The 17,620-nt window shown below is 48.7% G+C and overlaps 1 protein-coding gene across 1 annotated transcript in view; it reads left to right on the top strand.

Annotated features, from left to right (window-relative positions):
- The window catches only part of LOC142589624 (caskin-2-like), a 330,427-nt gene that overhangs the window by 95,750 nt on the left and 217,057 nt on the right, over positions 1-17,620 (top strand). Inside the window, exons 8-10 of the mRNA XM_075701132.1 lie at positions 7,507-7,615; positions 8,933-9,027; positions 9,610-9,721. Coding sequence (XP_075557247.1) covers positions 7,507-7,615; positions 8,933-9,027; positions 9,610-9,721 — 316 coding nt within the window. The remainder of the gene's footprint in view (positions 1-7,506; positions 7,616-8,932; positions 9,028-9,609; positions 9,722-17,620) is intronic.

Genomic DNA, 17,620 nt, shown 5'->3' with positions numbered 1-17,620 from the left:
CACACACACACACACGACGCACGAGCCTTGCTTCCGACTCCGAAGATACGCCACGGCTCGCGTAGCGTGTGCCGCGCCCGGGAAAGACACCTGTTGTTGCTCGTCGCGCGTAGTGGCGGATTGTGTGTCGTAGTCGACAGTGACGCCTCGCGTGGGCGTTACACGAGACGTGCGGAGGGCGCATCCGGCGCTAGCTCTTCCTGCAGCTGCGAAGGACAACAGCTGGCTACGTTTGCTCGGAATGAAGCCGGCGCACCCAGTGAGGCAGTTTGTGGGTCCTCCCTCCATCGAGGCACGTGAGGCCGCGGCGAAAGTCTCGTACGAACGGGGACTGAGCGGAACGGCCGATGGGCTCGACAGGTCTGCAAGCATATCCACCTGAGATCGATAAGGACAAAAAACCTCACTTGACGATGCGGCGTCGACTAGGTCCGGATCACGACCCCTGCCCCCACCCACACACACAAGGTGACCAAAGGCATAGGTAGGTCTGTCGAACTGCAAAGATGGAGGGCAACCGCCAAGGCAAACCCAGCGGTGGCAGCGTATATACTACTCATTCAAGCAGGCCTTCGAAAAGAAGCGCTTTTGCGACAACTCCATGGAAAGTGGTCTCCTGTGCGGGCCCGCAGCGGTATGCTACGCGCCTTTCGCAAGCGAAAAGAATGTCGCAATTTGGCCCGAAAGGCGTAGCATCGATTGCGATAGCAAATTAGATTAGGCGGTTATACGAAGCAATGACAGTAGTTTTATTGGTCGTATAAACTCGTAAACATTTGTTAACTAACTATAAATTAACAAGCACGCGGTGCCTTGCGCGCGCGAGACCGAGCCACCATCCTTCTCGGCTCAGCCTCGCACGCTTTCACTCGCACCCACAGCACACTGCGCGCGGCCGCAATGTTATCGCACTTTGACGTTATGCAGAACAGCACACCGACGCCGACGGCGGAAATTCGCCTCGCGGGTCCATACGATTGCATGCTATCGCAAAAATACACAGCAGATAAGAGTACAACCTGCTACCGCTGCAACGCCGCTGATGGGTCCATTTCCCACGTCGTCCAGGAATGCGCGAATCTCCAGCCCAAGGCTACGCTACAGGCAAACGAAAATATTTCGGCGTCACTGGCGTTGGGATTACGCAAACGCGGCGAGCAGCCTGACTGGAACGTCGTTGAGGCTACGACACGGCGACTCGAACACTGTGGCGCATACGAACTGGCCCGAAAAAATGGGCAAAAAGGTTAATAGAAAGAACAATTTCTCTTTTGTTTTTCTCTTTTCTACAATTCTTTTCTTTTCTCAGAATTTAGAAGTCAGATCTGAGCTTCAGCTTCTCGTAGTTCGCCTGAAACAACGGCAAATGCAACACGATCCTCCTCCTCCTCCTCCTCCTCCTCCTCCTCCTCCTCCTCCTCATCATCATCATCATCATCATCATCAAAAGATGTCATAAAAGAAAGTAACACTACTGATGAAATAAATAAACAAAAATTGCGTTTTCTTGCTAGGAGACAGTGCTGCCCCCGGTTCTGTGTCGCGTCAGAGCATATATTGTGTAAACGAGTACCCGCCGCAGTGGGTTAGTGGTATGACGTTGAGCTGCTGAGAACGAGGGCGCGGGTTCGACTCCCGGCCGCATTCTTGTGGGGGCGGAATACATATGAACGCTCGTGCACCGCGCTTCTGGAGCACGCCAAAGAACCCCAGGTGTTCTATGTGGATCTGGAACTGCCTACTACGGCCTTCCTCACTATACCTATATACTGTGCAGTTTCGTTAACCCCACAATACAACTAATTTCGATAGATCTACAAAGCACCTCTCCAAGCGAATTTTGTTACCGAGAAATTCAAACTTGTACGCCTTTTTGCGTTATTTTCTGCTCTCTTTGCGTTTATTTGAACGCGTGGCCGACGGCGCTCACTAACTTTGGATCTCCTGTTTCTAAAACTCCCTTTAATGACTGCAAGTGTAACAACAAGGTGACACGGACAAGACGGTGCGTGAACTCCGTCACAGCGCTTCCATTGTAAGGATGAAACTTGGGTGGGTTTGGTAGGAGGGCGTCGTTGTGTGGGTGCCGGTCAAAAAAATAAAAAAAAATGAAGAAAATGAATAAAGAGGAAAACGGGTGTGGTGAAGCCGAAAGCGGCGGAGAGTGCCGACGGGCCGATTCTGTTGTCTCCAAGACGTCGAAAACGGGGACCCATCATTAGAAGCGAGTCACCTACCCGGCGACGAAGGTCAGTGGGCGGCCCTCGACCGTGCAGGGAGTCCTCGAGAACTGTTTCTCGGACAGAGAAGGCGCGTTTCACCGCCCCCTTGCATTCATCGCCTTTCGACCCACCTCCCTCACTAGCAGCTGCCCGTAACGTGTCATTGTGAAAACGTCACGCCTGCGACAACCCATTGCGAGTCGCGCTTTTGCATTTTTTAGACGCTATAAGTGCGAGGGGTTGGGCCTGGCCGCGCAGACGAACATTAGGCAGACGACATTGAGCAGGTGTTTTATTCCGGGAAGCAGAAGAAGTATGCCTCCAGTACCCATGTATATATGACGAACTGCCTGTGCGATTTGCCGGGGTTCAGTGCCTCCGCCGTAGTTACACGATGTGAAAGGGTTTTCGTTTTGAAAGCATGCTACAAAATGTTTCTGATGTACTGCTCCCAGTCTCGTTAGTTAGACCCCGTTTAACCCTACCTACTTACGGCCAGCACATTCAGTTTAATATATTACAAGTGTAGGCTTTTCCGCGCTTTTTCGAGCAGTAGAAAAATGAAAGGACACGTTCCTCTAGCAGTAATGCACTCAAGTGGAAGGCGGAATTTCACCGAGTTATCTTGTGAGCAGGGTACTAGCTCGAAGCTGTTACGTGCAATGCATTTTGTGCTCTAGGTAACTGGTACTGTATACGCTGGAAACATGCTGAGAAACCAACTTCTGCGAGAATCATCGAGTTGGGAACGTCGTTTGGCTTCATTCCTGTCCTTGCCACTTGACGCATTCGTCTCTCATTTTCTGGGGGACTGACTTTTTGCTGAAGACGTGATACAGCGTGCACGATGTGATGGAGGGATGTGGAGGCTATTTAATGAAACTGTAATTGGAGCATGGTACTACCCGGTAAAACTGCAGTGCGAGAACGGCATTCTTTCATTTTGCGCATTTCTTTGGCCGAGATGTCATGCAAACCCGCGCTGAATTCGCTCATGATACGTGTACGCATCACGTTTTGCTAAGCACGCACGTATGCAATCTGCGTCGTGCTTCTCTGTTTTTTTTTCACTCACAGTTAGTGACGTTACGTAAGGACTCGTGCTATGTCGACCCAGTTACGGGAAATCTGCGCCAGGCGGCGCTGAGGGCGGTGTCGACGTGCTTTGCGTCCAACGCGCACATGCGGTTTAGCAGCTTAGGGGCGTTGTCGTCTGCTCCCAAGCGCGCGTATAGCAGACGGCAGGCGTAGCGGAGGCCATCCTCGCACCCACCACAACCGACCGCAGTGGTATTCCGGACGGTGCATGGAGGCTTGCACTGTGCCCGCTTCGTCTGCTCGTTGCGGCGTTCTTTTGACGCCGCGCAGTCTACTTTACCGCCGGCTTCTGCGGCACACGATATTAATTTTCTCATTTGGGTCAGGTCAGAGGACGCGAAAAAACGGAGGCGCGCCGACCTGCCTTGCCGCGAGGTTCGCTGATGATTAAGCATTTGGTCGCCCCCCCCCCCCCCCTCCAAACCTGGATGCCACGGCTGCCTCGCCGACGGCGCCTTTTGGTCGAGTCGCATCTGACTCATGCCGTACCTGTGCAAGATGATCGGTTTTCCTTTTGTTTTTGCCTAAATACGATATGTTCTCGTGATGTTGGCGACTTAAGTGGCACCGGTTGCTCGTCTTTTCTACAGAATTTACATGTGGTCGTAAATACACGAATAAAGTGGTACTGAACGGAAGAAAAAACAGAGAAATAAAACAAGATTCCCGTAAACATAACGCAAATGCTAACGCAAGTCAGCTCGCGTAAGTACATTGAACACATGTCGCAAAAAGGAAGAGAAACAGGCATATATAATCGAAATTCGGCAGGCCTGGTGGGGGTCCGTGAGGCAACGATTAAAGAAAATAAATAAAAAAAGAAACTTCGAACACAAGGTAAAGTTACATACAGAAGACGTAGGTTCTGAAAGGTACCTTTCCAGGTACTGAAAGGAAAATATTTTGTAGAGCAATTCTAATTGTTCCCGATATACCATGGCCAGCCGATATAGTGCGTTTTACGTTTTTCTATGAGAAGTCAGACTTTGGTTCCATTATTGAAGTACTGCGAGAACACACTGATAGTGCCTACAAATTGATCGTATTACAAGATTCCTACAAATTATACCCCTGTCCTACGGCAAATCTAATGTCATTTACAACGAATGACATTCGCTGATAATGCCATTTGTTTGGTGTCACACGGTAAAACTTAAGGACATTTTCGAAAATGACATTTACAAACGAATGAGTTCGCCAAACTCATTCGCATTCGTTTGGAAGTGAATGTGTATCCTCGATACCACGAGTTTACCAGTGTTTCGCAAACAGTACATGCTTCTTTTTTGTTTTAACAAAAAACACTATTATTTTATCCATTTTATTACCTAATTATTGCTTTAACGACATTGAAGTCCATCACGAGCGTAAATACAGAAAACTACTCTCAGTCCAGTGACCGGACAGCCGTCTTTAGCTTTCACTGCAGCAGTCGTGTTGGTTCGCACCGGAGCATCGGCCGCGGCCGCTTCAATTGACTTGGCGTAAAAGCGTGCGCGTGTTTTCCTGTGGCACGCGCCAAGAATGAGATTAGAAGCCCGCATGCACATAAGAACGGCGATGAGATGCAACTGCCCTTCTCGTACCACTTTAGCAGATGTAGCGGACGCGCCTATCGTTCTCTTCGCCCTGTTGCTTGCCTTAGCTTTGGCTTGGCTTGGCTCGACTTCGTTGTCAATGCGACAAGTTAGCGATCGAACGCTACGGTTTGAAAGCAACGATCACATATTCTAGTGAAATTTAGCATATTGGAAAATAATTATTGGACAAAAGTGGGTTTGAGGCGTGTCATTTTTTTACTATCGTCATTGTTATCATTTTCAAATGACATTAGTTTTCGCCGTGTGACAGCGCGCTGTGATAATGACATTAATCGCAACAAATGTCATTTGTTGGAAATGACATTAGATTTGCCGTGTGACAGGGGTATTAATTGGGAGTCAACCCCAGCGATTCAGGGAGGATTTCCTAATAGGATCATTCATTAGTTGGGTCGAAGTATTAACTATTTTATTTATGACTCTGCGGATGTTGCTGCTGAGGAACAAAAGCTAGTCGGTGTTCAAGGTACTTGTCCGTTTACAAAAATAAATAAATATATAAATAAATAAGAAAGATTGAAAATAAAAGAAAAAATACAAAGAGAGTAAACACTGAGTTGCGTAGTTTTTGTCCTCTTGTAACACAAGTACCATATAGTAAATTCGTTTTCCGTTCCCCTGCTTCAACATACTTGAGACTGCAAAGCATTCCCCGTACGCTCTTGCAGAGTACCGTCTACGCAGTGATCATATTTAAGTTTTGCAGAATTCTTGAAAATCGGCTATGGCAGATGGCCTATTTTCTTTCCCTTTAGCTGGAATATTGGAAGAGGCGGACATTACTGACACGAGAAATCAAAACAAATATTCATATAATTATCGAAAATCCACTAATTAACTGCTTAATTAATTACTGTACGGAACATATAGCTATTTAAGAATTTTAGCAAGTGACTATGCAAAATTTATTCACTTGAAATTAAATTTCAGGATGACACCAGTTTCGAGAGATTGTTTCTCAAAGTGTGAGAAACAATACATGGGCGTTCCAGTTAATTTTGTGCTTCAGTGCTTGAAAGAGCGTTTTGTTAAAAAAAAGTGAGTGGAGCAACAGTGCGATTTTACCGCCAGTTTGATGGTGCATATCTCCAAGGTTGTGTCATTCTTGAAATTCATTCTAGCTGGACACGCCTTGCGAACTCACCGGCTACAATTCGTAAATTGCAATATGTGTCGTAATGTAATGAACTAGGAGTTCAATTAGCGAATTTATATTAATTAGTCGTACATTTGTTTCGATTTCTCGTACATGTCCGCCACTTCGAATATTCCAGCTAAGTTACAAGAATTATGTTACGTACGTGCGATAGGCGATTTCTAAAAAAGTCCTCGAAACTTAAATTTGGTCACCCCTATAGTGCGCATGCGTGCGTGTGTCCGTCTGGTTGTATGTGTGTGGCTTCCTGCACACATTATTGCGCAGCTGATGCGCAGAAACACACAGACCACACATGCACCGTATCTCGCGTAGCGCTATGCAGCTTCGCAACAAGTTGCAGACTTGAGCGCTTGATCAAGATGAAGCCTTCTCTTTTCTTCTTTCTTTTTCTCGCACGCGTCGTCTCTCTTAATTGGAACACTACACTGTAGGGATTCTATATAGCGAGCTCTATATTGCAAGCCCACATTGCCGCCCTTGTCGACTCTTTCGAAAGGGCGCGCGACCTCGCTGGAGCCCGTCTGCCGATTGGTTTCGTTTTTGCAACCTTAGTAGTGTAGAGGAAGCGAGCCACCCACACTGTGCGGAAGCTCGTTAGGCGAACATAATCTCGCTGTTACTCCTGCCGATGACACTTTTGCAACGGAGAACCGCAGCGCCCCGGATGTTGCGCAGTTTTAATGCTGTTCGTGTTCTCCAATGTCGTCTGCGTTTTGCAGTGTCGTCTGCTCGAGCTCAGGCTCCGCAGGGTGAACTTCCGTGGCAACGTTATTTCTGGAATGATTGTCTTCCATGCCGTTCAGCAAATCTGATGAAGCTGCATTATAGTATACCGTCTGCAGCTTCGTAAACTCGCTATTTAATCCACGCAAGCGAGACCGTCTGTTGAATTTACTTTTTTTTTTTTCTTGGGATCATGTTGAGATGGGGGGGGGGGGGAGGAAGATGTTAATAAGCAAAGACAGGCTGCTCAGAGGCCTCGGTGTTTGAAGGTGTTATGCGATAGCTGTTTAAAACATGCTATGACTAACTAGTGTTGCCCTTGTAAAAATTCGTGCGTGTTATACAGTTGCATCTCAGTAGAAAGTCTGTATTAACCTCAAGAAAAAGTCAACAGGAGTGTTAAAGTGACTCTTGTATAAGGTTTTCGTGAAAACAGGGGAAGGGGGGAGGGAACGTACATTTATTGCTTATAAAATGTCGCGTGTTTTCCCACTGCTTTTTTTTTTTTCTGTTCTTTAATCCTTCGGCGTCGTTTTATCCGCTTGACGACGCTTATTAGACATTCTATGACTACCAGCCGGATTCGAAAGCACAGCTTTGCGCGTGCCCCACAGTGTATTATAGTGCACGGTCGTTATTTGGACGAGATGCGGTTACGTGAAACCGGGTGTCACATAACGACGTGTGTGCCTGTTGTGCTCAGAGCGGCATCGATGTGAACAAGCCCAACTCGTCGGAGCAGACCGCGCTGGACCTGGTGCGCACGTTCTCCAGCTCCAAGGCCGCCAGGGACCTCAAGGTGCTGCTCAGAGGTGCGTGCAAGACGAGAGAGAGAGAGAGAGAGAGAGAGAGAGAGAGAGAGAGAGAGAGAGAGAGAGAGAGAGAGAGAGAGAACTCGGCGCATGCGCGCTTATCTATAGACACCTTCGTGTTCGCGGTGTTCACAAGCGTCACAGTGTCGATAGCTGTGCTACGAAGGAAGCTGGTCTGCAGTCGTGCAATTGTCCCTATATTCAGATGGATTTCTGTGGCGCGCCTTGGCTAACTTATTCGGGGAACCTGTTGTACTGAATTACTCACGTGGGATGCATTAAGACTAAACGATGTTTTAATATAAAATAATGACGCGGCTGACGGAAGTGTAGACTTTAGTACACACGCTAGACTTTCAGCTTGGTCTTTCAGTCAAATTTTCGGGCCTCACAGGTTGAATTGATTAGCAGTGGACGAAGGAGGGAATGAAGCCTCGACGTAGAGCTAGCGTTGCGACAACAGGACTTACTTGTCTTTGTCGAAGACACACCCGCCGTGGTTGCTCAGTGGCTATGGTGTTGGGCTGCTGAGCACGAGGTCGCGGGATCGAATCCCGGCCATGGCGGCCGCATTTCGATGGGGGCGAAATGCGAAAACACCCGTGTACTTAGATTTAGGTGCACGTTAAAGATCTCCACGTGGTCGAAATTTCCGGAGTCCTCCACTACGGCGTGCCTCATAATCAGAAAGTGGTTTTGGCACGTAAAATCCCATAATGTAATTTTTTTGTTGTTGTTGAAGACATGCCCACTTGCCAACTCGAAAGTCAGGCCAAGAACGAAGACGAGTCCCCTTGTCGAAACATCAATTGGCTCCACGGCTGACAGCTTCGCTTGTTCATCCACGGTGGACCAAATCTCAGAAGATATAGTTTGCCATTGGACTCTGGCTGTAGTTAGTTAAACGTTGTAGAAGGTCTGTTGCCTCCCATGGAGTGCGTGGTATTAAGGACGACACGGCAAACACGCGAATTGCACGAGAAATACGAGGACGGTATACGAGATTGGCGCAAGCTGACAGCTTTTCGTGGTATACCTGTCGTTGCCTTACACCGCGTCGCGCGTGTTTCGTTTCTAATTCAGGTAGCTGTTTCGCCCCCCCCCCTTTTTTTTTCTTGTCGCTGTGCATTTCTGTGCCTTGCTCGTGCTTCCCGTGCCGTCCCTGCCATTGCAGACTTGGCGTTGTTTCCGCGTACCTAGCCGATTTCTTTGGTTCAGGACATTCGATGGTATGCATGGCCAGCAAAAAAGCGTTGAATCAAGGATTCTTGTGTGATTCTTAATTTTGCCGTTTTTATTTTGTTTTCCTCCCTGAAGAGATGCTCCAAGCCCTGCCAGCCCGGGCCATTCGGGACCACTACGACCCTAACGACAGCGAGTGCCTTATCCTGCGCGAAGGCGACATGGTCACGGTGAGGGCCTCTCCTCGCGCCTATACATATATATGTGCAAGGTGGCATTTCACCAGGCGTTGGCTTAGTAGTTATGTTGTTCGGCTGCCGAGTGCAAGGTCGAGGGTTCAGTTCCCTGCCGCTGCCGCCGGATTTCGACTTGGGCGGCATGCCTAAGTGTCCGTGTGCTGAGATGTCGATTGAAGAAGGCTATACACGAGGGGCAAACGTACATTAATTCTGAGCGCACACAGCGATGTCTGTCATAGTCCGGATGTCGCTTCCAATATTTCAATCAATCAATCAATCAATCAATCAATCAATCAATCAATCAATCAATCAATCAATCAATCGATCGATCGATCGATCGATCGATCAATTTCAGGTGTGTGAGTTTTGTAGAGGCTGTTTATAGAAATCTTCAGAAGCTTGCTGTTTTCTGACTCAAGCTGTTCACGCGGAAAAAACAGCCGCGGTCATTTTATTTTTTATAGTACTGCTCGAAAGTGTTCGTGGCCTTCTCTTCTTCAGCTTAACCTCTGTTCTCTCACATTATCCCTCTCTCGTGCCTCCCTTTTGTCCCCCCCCCCCCCCCCCCCCCAGGTTCTGGAGCAGTGCGAGAGCGGCCGCTGGAAGGGCATCGTGTTCGGCCCGGGCCACAGCTCGCGCGCCGGATACTTCCCGGCCACTGCGGTGCAGCTGCTGCACAGGCAGGGTGAGTCCCTGTCCTCTGTGTGTGTGTATACTGTCACCGATCGATACACTGCGGGCTGATTAGCGAGTGGCTGCGCCGACTCTGCCTTTGCCGGTGTATGGATCGGTCGAACAGCCAAACAACCAGTCCTTCTTTCTCTGGAATGTTTAGCTGTTTCTGTATGGCGATGCAGTTATTGGTGGTTCCTGTATTCCTGTTTACTCGCCCGGTGATTCACTTACCTAAAGTCCTATTATATTTCGCTGCTGTAATCTTCGGCGAAGGACGGTGATTTTTTGCGCCCCGTATTGGGCTCACAAGCGTGGCGAACAGGCTAGCGAAAACAACACAGCGCGTGAAGAGGGGTTCTACGAGCTCAAGCTCTTGTCGGTTTATCATCTATCTATCTATCTATCTATCTATCTATCTATCTATCTATCTATCTATCTATCTATCTATCTATCTATCTATCTATCTATCTATCTATCTATCTATCTATCATTCATTCATTCATTCATTCATTCATTCATTCATTCGTTCATTCATTCATCCATTCATTTATTTCTTATATTTGGCAAAAGTAAAAACCATGGCTCTAGTTTTGCAACCATTCTTTTCATTCTAGCCTTCATATATGTCATCGGTCGGGTCGAGTGACTGGTTCCAGCGAACGACAACGACACGAAAGACAATGACGATGCACGAAAATAATCGATGAAGGACATAATTATTTCGTATTCGGTGTGTCATGCGTGCACTACAGCAGTCCACGTATACGTGCCACGCCTGACTGCAGACTGCGGCCACTTCGGCCAACGCGTGGGCTGCCGTTGCTTTCTACGATAACGGGGTGTCATACTCATGGCTGCAACGAAGGGTCGCGCTGCAAACACTTAGCGGAGGCGCCTCCGCATTTCAGCTGAGGTATAGAGGCTAGATATAGCTGAGGCTTACATGTGCTGGTTCACGTGGCGGGACGCGTGCGAGAGGCGGACTGCCGCTTGGAAGTGGTCCTTGACGTCATTTCCGGTCGCGGGTCACCGGCGCGCGCTTGTGACTAGCCGCACACGTTGGGCCAGCTGTTTCCTCTGCACGAACACGTGACCTGTCTGAACCCTCGCTCACCAGGCTCTCGGGACCCCACCGGAAGTTACTTCCTCCCGGACCGCGCCGAATATAGCCTATTCTGATTGCTTTTTTTTTTTTTCTGTCGTTGTGCGCTTTTTTGTCACCCGCGCGTGTATGTGCGCGTGATTGTTTGTTCATGTGCACGAATCAAATTGCATGCATATCATGTGCGCGTGCGTATGGGGGAAAGGAACGTCTACATGTATTTGCTGCGCTCACTGTGCCCGGCATCTAAAACCATTTTTTTAAGAATTATTATTATTTCTGAAACGCAAACCTAACTCTACACGCCTTCGCCACACGACCCGCCGGCGTATTGAATGGACTGAAACGCGGCGCGTTTCGGAGCATCTGCCCACGAGCCTTGACACACTTGTTGACTACTCGGCAATCGCCGAGATTGCGCGAGGTCGCACACAGTTCGCCTGCACTTACAAGCGCGTACCCTGTTTTGACCACATGCATAGCTTTCGGAAATAGTATAGCAGGGGCAGTGGCGTAGCCCGGGGCGGGGGGCGAGACGGCGTCTTACTAAGTAACATGGGTGTTGCTCTGCTTCGTGATGGTGATATTATTACGCGATGACAGCTCGTGTAAAAGGAAGCAAAAAAGTTAGACGCCTTATTTTTCTTCTTGGTATATATAGGAGCATAAAGTCATTATAGCAGCCTACAGGAGCGCATGCATGTGCACGGTAGTCCCACGCTATTGCGTCTCGGGGTCGGGGTCGAGAGACGGACTCTTGCAGCCGACAAAAAGCAGACGAAAAGCTTTGTACAATGTGTACTTGCAGCAGGTAATAGCACGCAAGTAGCGGGGCCGAAGAGTGCACCAGACCGACGGGGCGGCTGGTGGCGACTCTCTCTCCCTAAAACTGGGCCGGTTTGGCCTTAAAGGGACAATAAAGGCGGATAATAAGTCGACGTGGACTGTTTAAATACCATCCCATAAACATCGCAACGCTTGTTTCGTGCTGAGAAGGGACTTGGTTTACGAGAAAAATGCATCTAAAGGGTCCGATCGAATGCCTTTTTCTAAATTCATATCTCCCGCTTCCCAACCGGGGGAGTGGTGACGTTGCATACCCCATCGCCACCCTCTGCTGCCGTCGGTGAGCAAAACGGCTCCCGACAGACGACGCCAAGACAGAGCGGTGGGCTCGCCGCCCTTTTTATCAAGTGGGAATCCTTTCCACTTGAGGCCGTTCGGAAATCCTGAGACATCACGCGGAAGTTGAATTCTCCGCTACTTGCAGTTTGTGCGGGATTTCGCGAGCCAGCAAAATCAGCGCAGCACTACGCGATAACGAAACTGCTGAAACGCGAAAGCTTGGGCGGCGCAGAGTCGAGCGAAAACGAAACCTTTCGACCGCCCGCGTCGTTGTCAAGGGTAATTTCAATGAGTTCTCTTTCTAAAAATGAAATAGAACGGGATAAGTAGCATTTTATTTCGTGTTATACTACAATACAATGTTTTTTTGTTTTGCAACGAGTGGTCGAGTACTAGTGACAGAATTTAACTGAGCAGTAATTTCGTCATCGGGCAAGTGCTCGAATGTCCCGGGGGAGTCTCTAAACATGTCCTGCATTTACCTCGGTTTCTCGATTATTAAGGCCCTCTTCGCGATAATACTGACGCCTTAGAGATTTTCAAGCAATAATCTATCACTTTAGCTTGACTTCATTAATATTTGCCTTTAGTGTCCCTTTATATCCCTTTGGCAGGAACGAGCGCCCGTTGCCTCGGTGATAGGCACGCATGCAGTGTGGCACAACAACGCCATATCTTCACATGTAAAGCCCAGTGTTTCCACTTTAGCAATTTCGTCGCTAAATTTAGTGAATGTTCTCTCTATGTAGCGACAACGCGGCGTTGAGTTTGGCGATTTTCACAGTTCTCCATTCTCACGTTTAGCCGATTGTCGATTCTGACACTTGCATCTCATAGCCGTAGTGATTAGTGTAAGCAGTGCTTAGTCTGACCCAGTGCTCGTTTCCGTCCGCACGCATGCCACGAAGCACGTCAAAATTACGTTCGAGTCATTCGTATGCAAAGTTGCAATCTGAATTTTACTACAAACTGGAAGTCTGGTCAGCAGAGGCCACTGTATACTGCCTGCTTATCCGACAGCGGACTTGGCGTACTCGAAATTGATTTATGACTGTGACTATATTGCGTATGACTGAAAGGATATATACACGACGGATAGACAAAGTGTGAACTTCTTTCATAGACGGCCCAGCTGTTGCTTTACGTTTATAACCTCACCAGTGAATCAGTTCGAGTCATTATGACGCGTTTAGACTGCAGATTTATGTTCACTGCGTTCTGTCAGCGTGCGATCAGTTCGAAGAGTCTCGCACGCTTACGGACGTTAATAGCATCCCTCTCTCTCGATTCATTTCTGAGCGCTCACTGTGTCCTGGAACGGCTATATCGTCTGCATGCCGATCGCGAGCTGAGAGAAGCGTCGTTATGGGCCTAGCAGACGATAATCGAATCGCGTGTTTCTGCGCAGCAGACGAGCCGAACACGACCGCGGATGCAGTTCCCGCTTGCTTGTTGGTAACCTTACACCATCCGTGACAGCCCAACTCTTTCCTTTTTTCTCTCGCATCTTTCTCTCTCTCTCTCTCTGCTTTCGTCTATCGTAAAGGCCAAGTTCAAGATAAGTATAATGCCCACAGCTGCGCCTCTCGCGAGAATGGCCGTCTGTACCGCTTCGACTGCTGCAGACGGTCATTCAGCTGCCTCTTGTCTCTACGATTTTCCAGTCGCCATGCACTTATAGTTGATCAAAAGCAACACCGGTTGCCTGATACTCCCACATCGGAGCTCACTAAAGATGGTTCTTTCTCAACTGTCACAAGTACTTAACGGAGTGATCCCAAAAGCGCGTGTAGACTGATAACACTGCGGTAATCCGCGAGAATTGTGCACAGCAGGTACGGCTAATGGGTCGCACGCACGCGGCACGCAGAAGTACGGTTCACTGTCAAAGAAAACACCCATTTAGCATTTGACTGCCAATTACGGCCGAATTATGGCATGATGGCATGCAGACTACGTTTTAATGTATAGGAGTCAACCAAAGCGTTCTGTGGGCCGTTCTATTTTTCTCGACGAAGTAGAAGCGTGTCAGTTATATTGGCTTTATCACCAGCGCGGTGCTCACTTTAAGAGTGTACCGTACTGTGTAAAAGTGCATAACGCCGCAGGCATGTTTCCTTACGTTTGCCGCCAAGGCAGACTTCGAAACCGCATTTGCTATTCGCTTTGTTGATACGAGGAATACATTTCTCTTGGCGTCTTTTCGGTTAGGTAGATTAGCTGTCTAGTAGCCCATTTTCTTTTCAAACAGGCAGGCCACCGCAGGGGTTTTCGCTGTACTGCACGCAACTCTTCCGAGGCCCAGCGCAAGCGGGCAGGCTGTGTACGTCTCTCGCTTCGCATCCCTGGTGTTGGGTTGCCGTTCTCAGAATCAACATGCTGACGGAATTCCTGGCCGCGAGTGGAGAGCTAGATCTCTCGCGTCACGGCTGGCTGATGAAACAGACGCTGGGGGTAGAGTTGCGAAAAGAAGGCGCTGCTGCTTGTCTTTCGTTTTCTTTTCTTTCTTCAATTTGGCTTAACCCGATTCTGTTTCTCCTCGTCAAGGACGTTGTCTCAAGGATGGCCTCCAGCCTGCTTAGCACGTTCCGTGAAAAAGGGCTCGCGGTCCCTCACTTGCTCTTGACAACAGCCCTCCCCATCCTCCGCTACCATATTTTTCTTCTCATCTTTTCGTTCTTTCGTTTTTTCACCCAAAGACTGGCGCTTTCGGCAATATTTCACCCCGTGGCTATAGGCGCTGTTCTTGCAGAAATTGGATTCGGCTGGTTGCCCTGTCCTCTAGTTGCGGTTGTAAGGAAAAGTGCATGCTTCTCTGTGCTTATCTTTGCTGCAAAACGCTCCTCCCGCAAGTGTTTAGGCTGTCGACGTAGTACGTCCAATGCTACAGCGAGAAGAATAACTGTGAAAAAGGAAAGAAAGAAAAAGCGCAAAACCTAACACACTTGGTTCCCGGGTAAGGTCAAGTGGAAATGTCATAAATACTGCGAGAGAAATGAGTTTTCTTTGTTTGTTTACTATCCTCAATTAGCATTTGCGCGCAGCTTCACCACCCACGTAAGTGTGTGTCTTTTGCGTCTTTTCTTACTCGTCAAGCCTCTTCTGGCTGTGGGATTCTATTTATTTATTTGGTTATTTAGTAAGGGCAACTTCCTCAAATAATTGTTCTCTTTAAGTGGAACAGTGATCCACTTTTATAATTTTCTTCAAATTTCGAGCAATTATTTCTTGAACCAGGCGCAAGGCATAGAGAGAGAGCACGAAAAAGCAGGTATGTTAGCCAGAGGCAAGTTTCCCGTTTGCTACCCTGCTTTGGTTTGAAAGAGGGCACAGAGATAGGAAAAGTTCACCGATTATTACAGTACTTCCTAATGCGAAATTTGAGCACAGCGCTATACGTGTTTTCATTTCGCGATATATTGGCTGGCGCGGACAGTCTGCCTCGCGCGGCACGTTGCGAACGGAGCGACTGCCTCGCTAGTCGGGAGATCGCGAGAGGCAGCGCGTGGGTGACGCGTGGATAGAATTCACAGCGGCCGCCGCGGACAGACCTCCCCTCATGCAGCTCTCTGTTTCCATATGTCTGACGCGCGCTACCCTGGCGCCATCTCACAGCTATCGTCTCCGCACAGCCCGTCTTGCGCAGCACTGTTTTTTTCTTCTCACGCTTTCGCCATACCCTCCTTCTCCGCTTTCGTCCTCGCGTTCACTTCGCTCTCGCCGGCTTTCATCCGTCGCTGCGCTCCGCGTTCGCTCTGTCATCCTTCGCTGTGCTTGTTGGCTCGGTTACGAGGGACGCCCAGACATGCCGAAGCTCAACGCAGCAACGGGCGCCTAAGAGCTGAGCTCTAAAACAGAACGGGAGCAGGTATGTGACAGGAAAGGCTCGAGAGTAGCAGCGCTTGCCCGGCCTTCTGACGCAAGGCAGTGTTTTAACGAAGCGGCTGGCTTACGTACTGCAATTACAACACGCGCCGCATGTCATTAAAGAGATAACTATCGAGAATTCGGTAAATAATAATCTTACTCGAGTATATGGAGTAAATTTTGTTGTCCGCCGCCTCCATGAAGCTTGGTCAGTAAAAAAGTAATATTTTGGCTCAAAACTCCTTTTCTTTTTTAATAATCGAAGAAAGAAGTAACAAAAACGTGGTGACAGGGGCGAGACATGCACCCGTATCCTGGAGGCTCACTTCGGCGCATTGCTTCGTTTATTCACGTCTCCGCCCTCGTGATCGTCAACAGTACACCACCATGCACCACTTTGCTGTTAAAGCTCTCTTCTATCGACATGGAATCGGGTGGCAGTGACGCCTGCTACAAGAATGTTTGGCAGCAGCGTCACCATATGTACTCAGTATAGTGCGCTCGGAAAGATAGGACCTCATTGGTGGGGGCATCCGCCCGACTCTCATTCTACGCTTTTGTTGGAATCTGAAACCGCGCTCACAAAGCTTGCTGGTTGACATTCTGCGGCGTGCTTGCGAGCGTCTCATTCATTGTCGGCAATTCGCAGGTGCCTGCTTTTGTATCCTGTTTTCGGGCGCCCTTACCATTTTGAGCCCGAGCGTTATCAACTCAGTGCAGCCTTACGAGCGGTGTGCTTACAATGCACGATCTACGTTTTGTGTTGTTGGTAACGATTCATCTTTCGCTTGAGCGTAGCACGGGTGACATGGGAGCTATAGATATAAAAAAAAAAGCGCAGTGGTGACTAACTAGCCCTATATATGTCTGCATATCGCCCATCTGTGCGCTCCTCAAGTCAGGTGGTGGTCTGTAACCCTTACCTTTGTAGCGAGCGGGTAGTCCGCTATATGAGTTGTGGCGCCGCACTGCGTCGTTGTGCTGAACTACTCGTATAGCATGTTACATCAGGAGAGGACGCGTTGTTACACTAACAGGCAACTTTCTGCGGCAATGAAGGGAGAGCCACAGAGTCCCTACTTCTGGACGCGTGTTATAGCGCTAAGTACGCCAGATTTTGGCAATGCTCTCTGTGTCGGAGCTCATACTGAGTATGTGTTCCAATTCTGGCCAGCATCGGAAACAGCCTATACGTAGATAGCTAAGGAGGCAGAGCTCAAGTAATGGAATGCGCCTCGAGCCGTCTCGAAGAGTCATGGAAGACGCCTGTGCGCCGGGAGGCCACCTCGCGTCACTGTATTTATCTATCGATCTAAAACACTGTATTTTATCTATTTGCAACTGTGAACGTGTGAACGACACGACGTGACTTTGATTAAGCGCATTAACGTACGTGGCTACGTTTTATGGTGCCCAGACTTCCTTCCTTTCGAGTTTCCAAGAGTCCTGCTCAGCCGCCATCTTGTTTGGACAGGAAAGCTGCCTGCGTCGTTCTCGACTTCGATCTTGGCTGGCTTCGCGAAGCTGTCATCTTTGCCTTCTTCGTCAGAATTCGAAGGAGATCGCCGCTGTCCGCTTAGCCGTCTACTTTGCCGTCTGTACGGCGAGTATTGGAACACAGTCTGAATCAGGGTAACTTGCTATACACTTGCGACGGCTTCGCATTTGCCGAAACGCGGAAGACGAAATCGAAAGGCTCACATTCAAATTTAACACGAAATGGCTTATTTTGGGTCATTATATATTAAAAGTAAGGGCTCTAGTAAATGGGATATGCGCGCTTCCTGTTCCCAAGCTTATATATATATGCGAATG

Source organism: Dermacentor variabilis, chromosome 8 (assembly GCF_050947875.1).
Source record: "Dermacentor variabilis isolate Ectoservices chromosome 8, ASM5094787v1, whole genome shotgun sequence".
Taxonomy (NCBI): Eukaryota; Metazoa; Arthropoda; class Arachnida; order Ixodida; family Ixodidae; genus Dermacentor; species Dermacentor variabilis.
This window is presented reverse-complemented; position numbering and strand designations above follow the sequence as displayed.